The sequence below is a fragment of the Notothenia coriiceps genome, unplaced genomic scaffold (genome assembly GCF_000735185.1).
Source record: "Notothenia coriiceps isolate Sejong01 unplaced genomic scaffold, NC01 NC01_scaffold00017402, whole genome shotgun sequence".
NCBI lineage: Eukaryota > Metazoa > Chordata > Actinopteri > Perciformes > Nototheniidae > Notothenia > Notothenia coriiceps.
The window spans coordinates 48,486-62,043 of record NW_011350103.1 but is presented as its reverse complement, the minus strand read 5'-3'; the positions used below and the strand labels follow the sequence as shown (position 1 = coordinate 62,043).

At 42.4% G+C, this 13,558-nt stretch overlaps 1 protein-coding gene across 1 annotated transcript in view; it reads left to right on the top strand.

Annotated features, from left to right (window-relative positions):
* Window positions 1–1,291: 1,291 nt before the first annotated feature.
* Window positions 1,292–13,558, top strand: part of LOC104950356 (A disintegrin and metalloproteinase with thrombospondin motifs 20) — a 36,305-nt gene continuing 24,038 nt past the window's right edge. The window contains exons 1-12 of the mRNA XM_010776870.1: window positions 1,292–1,357; window positions 2,436–2,581; window positions 2,852–3,033; window positions 3,794–3,930; window positions 4,299–4,416; window positions 7,553–7,648; window positions 10,116–10,282; window positions 10,512–10,641; window positions 11,410–11,536; window positions 11,628–11,838; window positions 12,343–12,507; window positions 13,057–13,227. Coding sequence (XP_010775172.1) covers window positions 1,292–1,357; window positions 2,436–2,581; window positions 2,852–3,033; window positions 3,794–3,930; window positions 4,299–4,416; window positions 7,553–7,648; window positions 10,116–10,282; window positions 10,512–10,641; window positions 11,410–11,536; window positions 11,628–11,838; window positions 12,343–12,507; window positions 13,057–13,227 — 1,716 coding nt within the window. The remainder of the gene's footprint in view (window positions 1,358–2,435; window positions 2,582–2,851; window positions 3,034–3,793; window positions 3,931–4,298; window positions 4,417–7,552; window positions 7,649–10,115; window positions 10,283–10,511; window positions 10,642–11,409; window positions 11,537–11,627; window positions 11,839–12,342; window positions 12,508–13,056; window positions 13,228–13,558) is intronic.

The following is a 13,558-nucleotide window of genomic DNA, read 5'->3' as shown; positions in this document are numbered from 1 at the left end:
CAAAAACCGGTTGTAAACACAGGTGGCCGTGGGGGGAGTGATGCCTCAGAGGCTTAACACAGGGCTTTGGTCGCGCTCTTGAACAAAGACAGTCTCCCTGTTTTGACAGTTCCTCGGTCCTGCCGCCTGGCTGCACTGTGGTGGTCCCTGCATAGTCCCTTGCAATTTCCCGACAAGGATAAGGGAATGGGTGGCTGTGGAGAGAGTGTTATAAGGGATGCCTGGTCCGTGTTGACAGAGAGGTGTGGGGGGGGGGAGGGGGGAGAATGTTAGAGCTATAAGAGGTGAGGATACTCTTTGTTGTGTCAAAGAAAAATCTTAAAATGTGTTTCTCTGGTTTATCTACCATGAACTTAGATCATTTGCTCTTTTGTCTTAAGGGGGTTGCTAACTAATAAGGACCAGCACCTGTTTGCCCTTTTCGTGGTGTGGAAGCCATTTCCTCTCATCCAGATGTTTAATCACATCTCTTAGTGATTTTTATTTGAAAGGTTGTCTTAATCTCTTGTTTGTGCTCCAACAAACTTATCAGTTTGCATTTACAGTGGAGCCGGACAGGAAGAAAACTCAAACCAGGTCTGCATTATGGAAATGTTTGTGGCTTGTTTATTCCATACCCTGCAGCTGTTAACACCTGTCTGTCATTGTGAAAGACTTTACACTCCATCATTAGACCCATAAGTGTGTAAAACACACATGCAAGCTAGGCAAGGAAATAAGAGGAAACAGTTCCAAATTCTCAGTATGTTTACGTGTGTTTATGTGCATGACGTTGCACTTTTGCAGGTGTTCCCCTAAAGTAATGGCTGCTTGTTGTGAATTTGTGGTAAACCTTTAACTTGTCCGATCATCTATTGTCCAGGACATGACTTTGATTGATATCCTTCCTGTTGTCTTAGCGTAATTATGAAAATTCACTGAAGCGGATCTCACATGGTTCTGTTCTCACGTCTTTTTTTATCTTGAGTAAGGGATTGGATGTCTTGTAGTGGAATGATTGTGGGGCAGGTGGAACTTATAGTAGTTGCATTTTTTTCCATTTGTAAATACCTTGCAAAGGAAGCAGCAACTTGTGCATCAACCACTCTCCAACTCTGAGAGGAAACAGTGGAGAGGGACAAACTGAGGTGTCAACAAACAGCATCCTGCTTTCCAGGTTATAGGTTCAAATCTGTGTCTCTGAAGAAAGCTGAGCAGCAGAAGTGAATTTCTGAAGCCAAGCCAGTAATGAACTTGGTTCCTCTTGTTATCACAACTCTAGAGTTTCCTTATCGCGGTGCCACTGCTCCCCATGCCTGTGTGCCCGGACGGCGGGCTGCGTACCCAGACAGACGCCGTCCTGTCCTGCATTCTTTCAGTGAACAGGACCCTTCGATATCTAAGTCACTGAGAAGGGGATTTGGTTTCACACAAAGGGAAATGGGCCTGCTGTGTTTTGCTTATGAAAGCAGTTTCTAGCACGTCTTGGCACCGGTTGGTTAATGGGTATGCACTGTTTGATACCAGGCGGCTTATTTTTTTATGTCAAAGTGGATCTACTATGAAAGATATACGATCATTTTATATTCACAAACCAAGTGATTTGGAAAAAAGGTTATCCACATTTAATTGTCACCAAAGCAAAGGGTTGAGATTTTTAAACATTAGGTATAAACTCAATTTGTGTTGGATGTCTAAAATCATTTCAAAGAGTAGAATTGTCTTTATTGAACCATGCCAATGCTTAAAATACTTTAATCTCAATAAGAGAAGACACCATATATGCCAGATTTGAGCTCATAGACACATTCACAGACAGCTCATTTGAAAAGCAGTGTGATTTTGTGCAAAAAAAGGGGCTATGACACAGTTCTGTTTTACACATTTGACCCCCTGTGAGTCTCAACCTGCCTTTGTTTGCATTACATTGAAACTCACTATAGACTTCCATCTTGTGTTGATAGAGTACATTTTTCACAACTTGTTTGATAAGAACATATCATTTTGGAACCAGTCCAACAATTGTGATATGAACAGAGCAGGAACTTTTGGCTTAGCTCCCCATAAAAAGAAGACCCCACATCCCAAAAATAGATTATACATTTGTGTGACATCCAGAAAGTATTGTGGCACCTACTGTACATTTCAGTTTCTGGTTTCTCTCATTGACACCCTCTGTCTCTTACTGTCTTCCACTCTATTTCTGTCTTTATCCGTGCCGCTCCCTCCCTCTCCCATTTCTCTTTGGACAGCTGGAGGAGTTGGACGCGTTCCTTGAGTATAAACAAAAGCTGAATTAGGATTTCTTTCAAAAATATAGCTAGAGATCTAAACGGAGGATTAAGAAGGCAAAGAGGAACACCACTCCCAGCTCTGCATTAATTATGTGGTGTGTGTTTGTCTTCAAGTCTGCAGGAGTTATTACATGTTTCTTTTGTGTGTCTTTTCTCGTGCAGTACTGCAGACACGGGATGTGTGTGAACAAGGAGTTGGACCTGCAGCCAGTCCATGGGGAGTGGGGTCTTTGGGGGCCCTACAGTGTTTGCTCCAGGTCCTGTGGTGGAGGAACCCGGAGCAACACCAGAGACTGCAACAAGCCTGAGTAAGAACCAATCGGATCCATTACAGACATGTAAATATGTGTCCAGTAAGAGAAGGGAAACGCCTGAATAAGAAGCTGTAAACAAGCTTAACTCAAACTTACTGCTGGATTCAGTTAGCCTGAAGCTGATTTAAAGCAACCGTCAGTTTGCTTTCTTAGTGTTAATTTAAATGTAAACTGTTGGTTTGAAGTCATAAAGCACCAGTCAAACAAGAGCAAACATGATTTTTTAAAAATTGAAATCAAGTACTGTTTCTTTTCTTACTCTAGGCCCAGAAATGGCGGGAAGTTCTGTGTGGGTCGCAGGATGAAGTTCCGCTCTTGCAACACTGAGCCATGTCCGAGAGGTCAGAAAGATTTCCGCGAAGAGCAGTGCTCTCTTTTTGACGGCAAGCACTTCAACATCAACGGTCTACCTCCAACCGTCCGCTGGATCCCTAAGTACAGTGGCAGTGAGTATACCAATGTATTCCTAAAGTGTGCAATCTGAATGTTCTCGTAGTGACTCAATCATAGATAGATACTATTTACATCCAACTATACAATGTAATTTGAATGCATTTAACTAACATGCTGCACACCAAACTGTTTGTAGGAGAGCCCAATTGTAGTTTCTATAGCTACAACACGTGAATATCATTTCAATACAAGAGGGGAAATTATAAAATAGTGCATATGTACACATCTGCGTGTGTTTTTTCTTTTTATATTTTGTTTACGAAGAGCTGCGTATGGTAAACCTTGAGTTGACACCATAGACTGTACACTTAACAACAGCAACATTACAGCAACACACAGCCCTTCCATATGAAGCTCCTGGCAGCTCTCCCTGATGCAGACGTATCTCATTCCTTCCAGAGATGGCCTGCCCAGCTACATGAGATTACCATCTGGCGAAGACCACCATGTCTAAGTTACTGCGAGTGATTCATTCATTTAATTGATTCTATACAAGCAAACAGGCCAGGCCCCGGAGCCTGAGTCAGATACAAAGTGATTGCTCCAATTAATAGATCACATTTTGGCAATTCTTGCAACAGCCTCCTGACCTTTGCAAATAATAGTGAGAAGATCAAAAATATAGTTTGTTTTGTTTCATCGGCACATGCAAGTCATCTCTAGGCGTTTCATCTTTCAGGTTTTTATTAATCCCATTAACTTAATGAGCTATAGACCAACATTTTCCATAGTTTGTTTTCTTACTCCATACAGTACTAATGAAGGATCGCTGCAAGCTCTTCTGCCGGGTTGCTGGGACTACAGCGTATTATCAGCTGAAGGACCGCGTCACCGACGGCACGCCGTGTGGGCCAGACACTTACGACATCTGTGTTCAAGGCCTCTGCAGGGTATGGTGACCTCATGCACACACACACCAACACAAGCTTCCACATACACGTCAGCTTACCTTACCAAATGTTCGTACCAACTTGATATGTAGTAGGGCTGTTTGACATGTTTGGCTGTTATTGAGGAAGACAAACCTAACACTCTCAGCTCATTCATGCTTTTAAAGGATTTTTTTTGTATTATTGCAAATTATAATTTTTTTAGTGCAGTGTCACAATCACAAACACCTGCTTTTGCCAAATCCATGGTGTCCATATGAAACACTGCTTACACATGTGTTATTCAAAACATTCAAACGAATCAGTATGTTACATTACATCACTGTACATCCTAAGTGTTTACCTTCTCTTCATCCGTGCCACTTCAGCAAGCCGGCTGCGACCACGTTCTCAACTCGAAAGCCAGGAATGACAAGTGCGGAGTGTGTGGCGGAGACAACTCCTCGTGTAAAACCTTGGCAGGGACCTTCAACGATGCTCAGTATGGTGAGTCCAGCTGCTCCGATTACACGTACAGTACACTAATAGCTATATGACTACAAAAAAAGGTGTTGCTGTTAAACATACTGGGTGTCAGCAGCTTCTGCAGATGAATTATGATATGTCTGATATGCAGTAAACATAGAGGGGCTAAGAAAGACTTCAGTCCCATGGGGCTGCACTGCTGACACGCTAGATGCAGGAATTTGGGGCTGATGTCATGCCTGGTTATGGTTAAGCTTGATTTTCAGAAACAATAAGTGTTTCAGCCAAGCTTAGAAAAATGCAACTTCCCTGTTTCTTTAGAAACTGATTAAAACAGTAATCATACTCTTGTCTGATTTTCGATAGCAAACACAAACCTTACTTCACTCCTTTGAACTGTCCTTCTTAATGTGGCGCTGAATTGTAAGCCAACTTCTGATTGCATCCAATCCGTTTTATGTCTGGGCATCAGAGCATTAGCATAAAAGCTCTGGATGTGGCCCACATCATGTTTACTCCGCATTAGTTTGGAACGTTAACGTCTCCATCCATCTGCTTTCTTTCTGTTGGCTGCTGGGGGTACAGGGTTTGAGGACTGGATTGAACCAAACCAGTCTCTGAGCTTGGCCCTGGAAATTTAGCAAGATATTATTAAAGAGAACAGGAGTGGGAGTGCAGCCCAGGCAGGATATCCCTCTGCTCCTGTGTCCAGGGCAGGCCTGTCTTTCTGTCTTTTGTTCTCCTCTGCCTTTCTTTTCCCTACCTCCTTCTCCTGACAAGACAAATTAAGTTTCCAAGTAAAATCTGAATGTGTTTTTGTCCTTTGATGAAATTCCAAGTAATTATAGTCACATCTTTATAAGCAAATTGCAAGTCAATATGCTGAATTAGGTTGTTTTGTATCAGCTAATGGTGTTTTTAAAGTCATTTGTATTTGTTTATTCCTTATAATTACATTCTGCAGCTGTGCAAGGACCGTCTGTTGACGTCCTGATTATTATTATTTTTTTTTGGTGGGTCTCTTTAGGTGAAAACTTGAAGCTGTGGGTCTACGAGGGGAATCAATACAGGCATACCATTTGTTTTTTAATTCTTTACTTAAAGCAATGAGAGCTTTATGGAAAATCAAACTAGGAGGTTAAATAGTTCCTCTGTTACAATGGAATCATAATCAAATCACATTAATAAAAATAAGCAGATGTTTGTCTTCAACTCAGTCAGTATCATCTCACAACATCAGGGTGAGCCTGTGACGCCTTTTTTCATCTGCAGGCTATTAATACATCACCTTCTTTCTGCTAGTGGCAGGGGGAAGCATGTTTGAGGTAAACCTCAGCGTTCCCAAACCTCAGCATGGTTTTGTTGTTTCCCCGTGGTGTGTATACTGTTCATCCCTTGGTCACTCTGCAGTGGCGGAGGATTGTGTGTGTGGTCAGTTGCTAAGCTAGGGGATCCCTGAGGTCTCTGGTGGCTTTTGGATAGCATTTTTCAACAGAGGGGGGCCGTGTTGGCGGTTTCAGAGTTCATACATCTCTGTCTTTTTCGTGCTTATTCTGTCCCCAGTGTTTAAGGAGGAGATTCAACATCTCACACAACAGTAGATTATATATACATTAGGTTTTTGTGTTGTGGTCAAATGGTTTCTTTGTGAAGTAATGCATAGTAGTAGAAGTAGAAGCTTCCTGTGCAGTGTGGCCTCAAATGGAGAAGTTTTCCAGTCCTGGTTGACATGGATTGTGATGACGATAGTGTGTCTGCATGTGAGTGTATGTGTGTGTAAAGATTAACATGACTGATGAGAGGAAGATATGTAAACCAAGTGCTGCCCCCGAGTGGCTCAAGGTGTCAGGCTAACCATCAGATCAAACCAACCCACACCTTTACTGCCATTACATTCAGACACATGTTGGTTCAAATTCTCAAGCTAAACTCTCATTATTAATGAAATTAGTCAATATTAACATTAACCCATTATTACCACAGTGTTAATGTATTTGAACCTCCAATGATGTTACTGGACTAATCAAGATGTAAAAAAAGGAGAAAGTTGTTGTGGAGCCAAACAGCTGTTCACCGCAACATTTACGCCACGGATAAAGCCTTCTACCCCTGCCAACCTTAAAATGTTGCTATAAAATAATATGTTTGTTCTCAAGTTATTTAATAGCAGGTAAACAAGCAACCTTGTTGAGTTGTGTCTCATCTGCACTTTACTTTTTTGTACTTAGCCAACATCTGTAACAACTACTCTCACAGGTAGAACTGGTATCCTTAGTCAATTATTTGATACTTTTACTGATATAACTGTGTCAGTACCTAAAACTCAAAAATATTACTTATTTATAATTGTTTTCAACATATAACCTGCATTTACTTTGAACATACATACAGTACTTACCTTTTTTTATATGTAATAAAGGAAGGTAAACTTATATTAAGAAAACAATCTATAAACTGTATGGAAACTTTGCCTGAAAATCTACTTAAATAAACTAAAATAGGCAAATTGACAATTTAAATCAACAACTGGATGATCAGAGAATAATTAGGGTAGAAATCAAAGCAAGCACTCAATGTCAGCTAACAGTTTCCTATACTTGCTGCCATGGATACGTTTTGATCGGTAAAACAATATTTAGCTTTCATACTTCTCATGGGAAGTTACAGACTCTTCTCCTCTCTAATTACCTCCATTCTCTTTATATTTTGTTTATTTAATTCTGTGCCTCCTGTTCTGTTTCCATCCTCACGTTTTCTTTTGTGGCCTCATGGCTTTCACATGCTCTCCCCCTCTCATCTCACTCGTTTTGTATGTTAGTTTATCATGGGACAACAGGCCTGGTGTAGTAATTACAGGCCAAAGGTAGGTCCAGGGAATAATTACATATCATTTCACGGTCAGTCCCTCTGAGACTTAAACAAGGCCTCCTGCAGGTTATTTGAGAGGAATAGACCTTTTTTTTGGTATTTTTCCAAGTGTGACATTTAAATCCCCAGTGGTTGGAACCGGACTTCCCTGACTGTGAAGCATAGTGAAGCTATTATAAGTATCAAGGTGGGACCACTCACTGTTGTTATTGTGGCCACTTTGGTCCCTTTTGAGACTAACTTTCCGTGTCTCTCTCTGTCTGTCTCTCGTTTGTCTATTCTTCTTCAGGTTACAACACAGTGGTGCGGATCCCAGCCGGAGCCACCAACATTGACATCAAACAGGTCAGCTACTCTGGAAAGCCAGAGGACGACAACTACCTCGGTGAGTGTGATGTGTGTCAGCGCAATGATGTGGTTTTAAAGCAACACTGTATCCCATTGCAGGGTTTTCATGGGAGAATCAATCCAAAATGGAAGCAGTCCAGACAAATCAGAATTATACATTACACCCCTTTCAGTTCTCATCTCATAGGTCAATGCCATTATCCCCTAACATGACCATAAACCACCCAGACTTTGGTGACCCTGAGCTGTAGTGGCAGGCTTTTAGTGAAGTAGGGCAAGGGGACATGGGGCAAACTGTTGTCAAACTGTTTTCATAAAGGAAAGGAAACTGTCATTTGTACTGAGTGTATATGGAGGAAACGCGGTGGGGCGTTGTTCCATCTGGTCATGGCAAAGAGGGTTGGTTGGGAAAGCAAATGGAGTGTCAGCCCCGGAGAAAGATAAATGAGGCAGCAATAGGTGCTAATTAGTGGCATGTGTAGCCCAGGCCGCATGAAAGTGGATATAGGGGTATAGGGTTAGATGGACCCACCAGGATCGCAGTGTGTGTGTGTGTGTGTGTGTGTGTGCTTGTACGTGTGTGAGAGAGAGAGAGAGAGACAGACAGAGGTAAAAAAAAAAAACGGAGAAAATGATTTTTGCCTATGCTGTAAGGGCGGGCGCCCATTTTCAGATGGTTCAAGTCAGGTTCAAGATGTTTTAAGTCAAATTGCTAGGAAACACATTAGGCAGGGAAATGCCATGCTGCTGTGAATAGCTTGACTCCCGCTGTTCCTGAGTGCCACAACCACACACTGAGCCTCTGCTGTCAGCAGTAAACGTGGTTTGTATTTGCAACACCCTGTCAATTTGACAACTACAGCTGGTACAGTATGTAGACTTTTTTGAAGAGATCACCTCCCTGATGACCAGCAAAAAGTACACTTTGAAGTCATGGCTCTTTGAAGCTCTCTCCTGTTGGATTTTGACACTTTGGACACCTTAAGAAAAAAGTTCACATGTTATATCTGCCTTTACTTGGTTTCATTTATTTATTTTCAATCTCTATATCGTCCTATGTTGTGTCTCATTTGTCTTTTATGGGGAAGCACTTTTTGAAGTATGTTCTTAATGGTGCTGTGATTCAATTTTACTAACCTACTTACAATGCAATGGTGCAAAAAGTCTCTGCACACTTTGGGCCCATTACAAGAATTTGATAACTAAGCCAAGTATTAGCTGCCTAGAATGTTATCTTGGAAATGAAACAACATGTAAAAAGTCTCAGTAACGGATCTAAACTTAATGAACACCTATGAAAGGTTTGGAGTATTATAAAAGTTCTCAAAGCTCATGTTGGCTTAACACCTTAAACTAGAATAAACTTATCTTGTAATGTGCTGCAATGCTAATTCAACTTATTTTTGGCCACTTCCCAAGCGTTAAGGGGTTACATTTTCCTTGAAAGTAAAACGTCAATGATGACAACCAGAGTCTGTAGATCATTGTTTGAACCCCACAGACCCACAATCATCTTTGGGTTAAGGATATCTAACTGCCATCCAACAATCTGTAGACTTACATGTAAACAAAGTAGCGCTGAGGGACTTAATCACATACATTGTTTCGGCATGCGCTGTCAGATTGTAATTATAGCATGTCTTCTGGAACCATAGTGTTCAAGGCAAGGAGAGGTGGTCGGTGTACACTCTGGGTTTATGTGCTAGTTTGCTCAGGGAGTGTTTACCCATGGGTTCCTGTGTGTTATTTGTGTGTGTGTTTATGTACTTTTTTGTATTTGCAGTCAGTGGAGATCCTTTGTTTCCATTCCAATGTCATTAAGAAGAGTCACGCAGTCTAACTCCAAATAACTGCAATTTGGTGTCACCAGTGTTTCAACATACCTCCCCTACAACCATGGCTTTGCAAAACAATAGGTTGGCAACTGACATAACAAACAGAGAATGTTTACTTAACATATAGCCTGGAAGGATAAATGCCACGTCTTATAAACAAGACCTTAAAGGTGGGGCAGGTAAGTTTGAGAAACCGGCTCGAGATACACTTGTTGTTATATTCCATGGAATGCTCTTAACATCCTGATAGCAATGAATATCTGAAGTGCTTTGACAAAAAATCCATAAAAAAAATGTCATCTGTGGAAGCCGTAGTACTGTGAAAAGCACGACCAATCATTTTAGCCGGCCCGGCTAAAATAACTGGATGGCCTACCTGCCTGTCAGCCTTCCATCTGTGCACAAACTTATCTCGTGCCCTCATTGGTCATGTGCGCGTTCGTTTGTGTTGGAGGAGGGGCTCTGTAAGGAAGTGGCAGATTTTCTCCGGTTGTGTATTTTCTAATTCTAGCGCACTCGAGCTGGTTTCTCCAAAATTACTTACCCCACCTTTAATTCTGCAAGGGCCATACTCATTATAGGAAACCAAACATTCCTCAATTTATGCAGATTTGTTTCACATATGGAGTTTTGTGTTTTTTCATGGGTTGTGTCCATTTCTTTTTCCAGCGTTATCTGACGGCCAGTCCAACTCACTCCTGAATGGGAACTTTGTGGTGGCCATGTTTAAAAGGGAAATCAACTTCAAGGGAAGCGTCATCGACTACAGCGGCTCGGACACAAAAGTGGAGCGCATCAACTGCACTGACCGCATCGATGAAGAGCTCGTTCTGCAGGTACTAGGAGAAGGCTTGCCTTGTTTTTAACTCTGTTATGAAGGATATTCCCACTCTAGTTACACTGTATATTCCCCAGTTGTTCCCTCTTACTACAGTTTGCTGTCTTCCCTCCTACCAGAGATAGATCTCTGTCTAAAAGGGTGATATCTCTGTGTGGACTTAGACAAAATAAGTAAAGTACTGTTAAGTCTTTTGACCTTGCCTTTCCCACCATTTTTTCCCACAGGTCTTGTGTGTGGGAAACCTCTACAACCCAGATGTCCGTTACTCCTTCAACATACCCATCGAGGAACACAGGGAGCAGTTTGTGTGGGACCCCTCGGGCTCCTGGCTCGAGTGCAACCGCATCTGTCAGGGTAAGACCTCAGCTCGGCTTCCAAGTCTCCACACATGAAGAATATGTTCATTTCTCTTTGACTTCAGTGGATCCTAAAAAGCTTTACTAATTGAAAACAATATCTGGAAGCTGTCGTGCGGTTATGAAACACATCAGAACATTATTATGTGCTTTTAGGCCCATGGTTATTATTACAAAATGTTCTTGAGAGTTTACTGTTAAAGAACCTTGTGTTAAAACTGACACTACAATTTCACAGCTAAGCTTGATATTAACTCTACAAATTAGAAATCTCAAACAAGTATAACATTTATACGAACCATTATGCGTCACTCGGCAAAATTGTTAATTACATAGAGATGGATCCAAGTGTCAGGGAACATTTGGACTAGCATTTCTCTTCTATTTCCTACACTCAACTCTGGATTTAAAAACGTAACTCACTGATACTTTCCATCCATAAATTCCCCTCCTGGCAACCCCAATGTGACCCCGGCCAATCCCATTGCTCGACACCTTCCCCTTCGCCTGGCCCTTAACCTGATTAAGCCCCTCTTAAGAAGCGAGCCAGTCGGGCCCCCAGCGAGTCAGAGGGCTGATAATGGTTCAGTAAAGAGGTGTATTTGAGGTGTTATTAGACCAACATGGACCCCTAAGGCTATATGATCAAGGACTGAATGCTAGAAAGCTGGTCAGGCTTGGTGAAGAAATGTAGTATTTTGGCTAGCATACTGTCTGCCAGATGTTATCTAATGCAAACCCTGCTTTTCTCTATGTGTGTGTGCAGGCCAGCGAAGACGTAAAGCGGTATGCGTGCGTAAGAGTGATCACCTCGAGGTTTCAGACCAACGCTGTGAAGATTTACCTCGACCTGTTGCTGTTGCTGAGCCCTGCAACACTGACTGTGAAGTCAGGTATGGATTAATGCACAAAGACACACACAAAACAAATGACTACCGTACATAACACAGAGCTAAACCTTTATCTACGCCTCCTCTCACACAGGTGGCATGTCGCTGGAAAGAGCGAATGTTCTGCAAAATGTGGCCCAGGTTACCGCAGCCTGGACGTTCAGTGTATGAAATACGTCCTGATGAAGAGACAGAGTGAGAGGATGGAGGCCAGCGCCTGTGGAGACACCGCCAAACCTCAGACCAGAGAGCCCTGCCATGGGGACTGTCTGCTGGAGAGCTGGCAGTACAGCGCCTGGTCACAGGTATGGCACAATTGTATTTTATATGCTGGACTCACTGAATATAATTTGAAAGGTAACCAAAGTGGAAACGTAGTCCAACTGGGGATAACAGTTGCATTTATTTATGTATTTCTTATGTATGATTGATAATGTATCATATGTGCCTTTTATGTTTGTTTTAATGCATATGAAAATGGAGGAATCAAATGAATCTTTAAGTTTAATCATCAGTAGCGTTCAGCTATTATAGAGCCACATTCCGTAAATTGTTCCGCTCTGGGTCTTGAACCGGCAAACCCTATGTTCGCAAGCCAAGTCCCTACGGATTGTTCTACTGCTGCCCAAAATGATATGTGATGCATATTTACGTGTTGAACTTTAACACATCATCTTTCAATTAGGACAGAACCAAATTCAAACGTTTTTGAAGATAATTTCTTATTTTCATCTCAGTGTCAACAACATTTCATGAACAGGTATGCACACGTGATTAAGTGGGCCTTACATGTTTTTTCTTGCCAACAGTGCTCTAAGACATGTGGTCGTGGGAGCCGCAGCAGAGAGTCTTACTGCATGAACAACCTGGGCAGGCGGCTGGCAGACCGGGACTGTAATGAACACCAGAGGGTGGTCACTGAAACCTGCAGCGACCAGCTGTGCCCGAAGTGGACTGTTAGCGAGTGGAGTGAGGTAGGAACCGCTCGCCAACATGCAGCCACACAACATCACTTACAAAAGCAGCAACAACATTTGACCTCTTCCTGATGTATCCCTAGAAGGGGACTGAAAAGCATAAATCTGCAAACTTTGAAACATCTACAGTAAGAAAACTAGCCTTCAGCAGAGCTCAGCACTAATTGAGTCCAACAGTAAAGTCAGGGGTGCATAATATGATACAGGTGGTGGACCTGATCGCAATAAAACATTACGCAGTTACTAGTTATTCTGTGCAGGCAAACACAACAGCCCTGCAGTAAATCCTACCTTAATGACGCTCATATTGGAGATTTATTGATGCTTTCAGACTATGCCATACTTAACTACTAATGTAACCTTCTGATCATTTTGATTTATAGCTGTTAGTTATTAGGGTGTTTCTGGTATCCCCCACTGGTATAAACCACTAGGATAGAAATGGGGGTAGCCTATCAACAATTTTACACAGGAATTTGTAATGTCTACATGGATTAACTCATGCTAACTAATTACTTATCGTATGTACCCATGTTCCTCCCCCAGTGCCTGGTGACTTGTGGGAAGGGGATGAGACACAGACAAGTGTCCTGCACCTCGGGGACGGGGGACGAGAAGATGAGCGAGCACTTCTGCGACCCCTCCAGCAAACCCCCTGCTGTGGGGAGCTGCGAGCTGCCGGAGTGTGCATCCTGGCAGGTTGGCGTATGGGGAGCGGTAAGTCCTGTAGACACACACACACACACACACACACACACACACACACACACACACACACACACACACACACACACACACACACACACACATGTGAGACACAGACACCGGGTGAGGTGATTTAATGCAGTGTTTGACTGAGGAAATGGGTTTCATGTGTGGCTCGCTGTCTAGGAGTTTGACTCATATCTGTTACTGTTTGTGTGAGTGTGTGTGTGTGTGTGTGTGTGTNTCAAAGCCGAAAGACGTCTCAGTTTGCATTTCTTTAAGGCAAGGCAAGTTTATTTATATAGCACCTTTCAACACAAGGCAATTCAAGGTGCTTTACAAA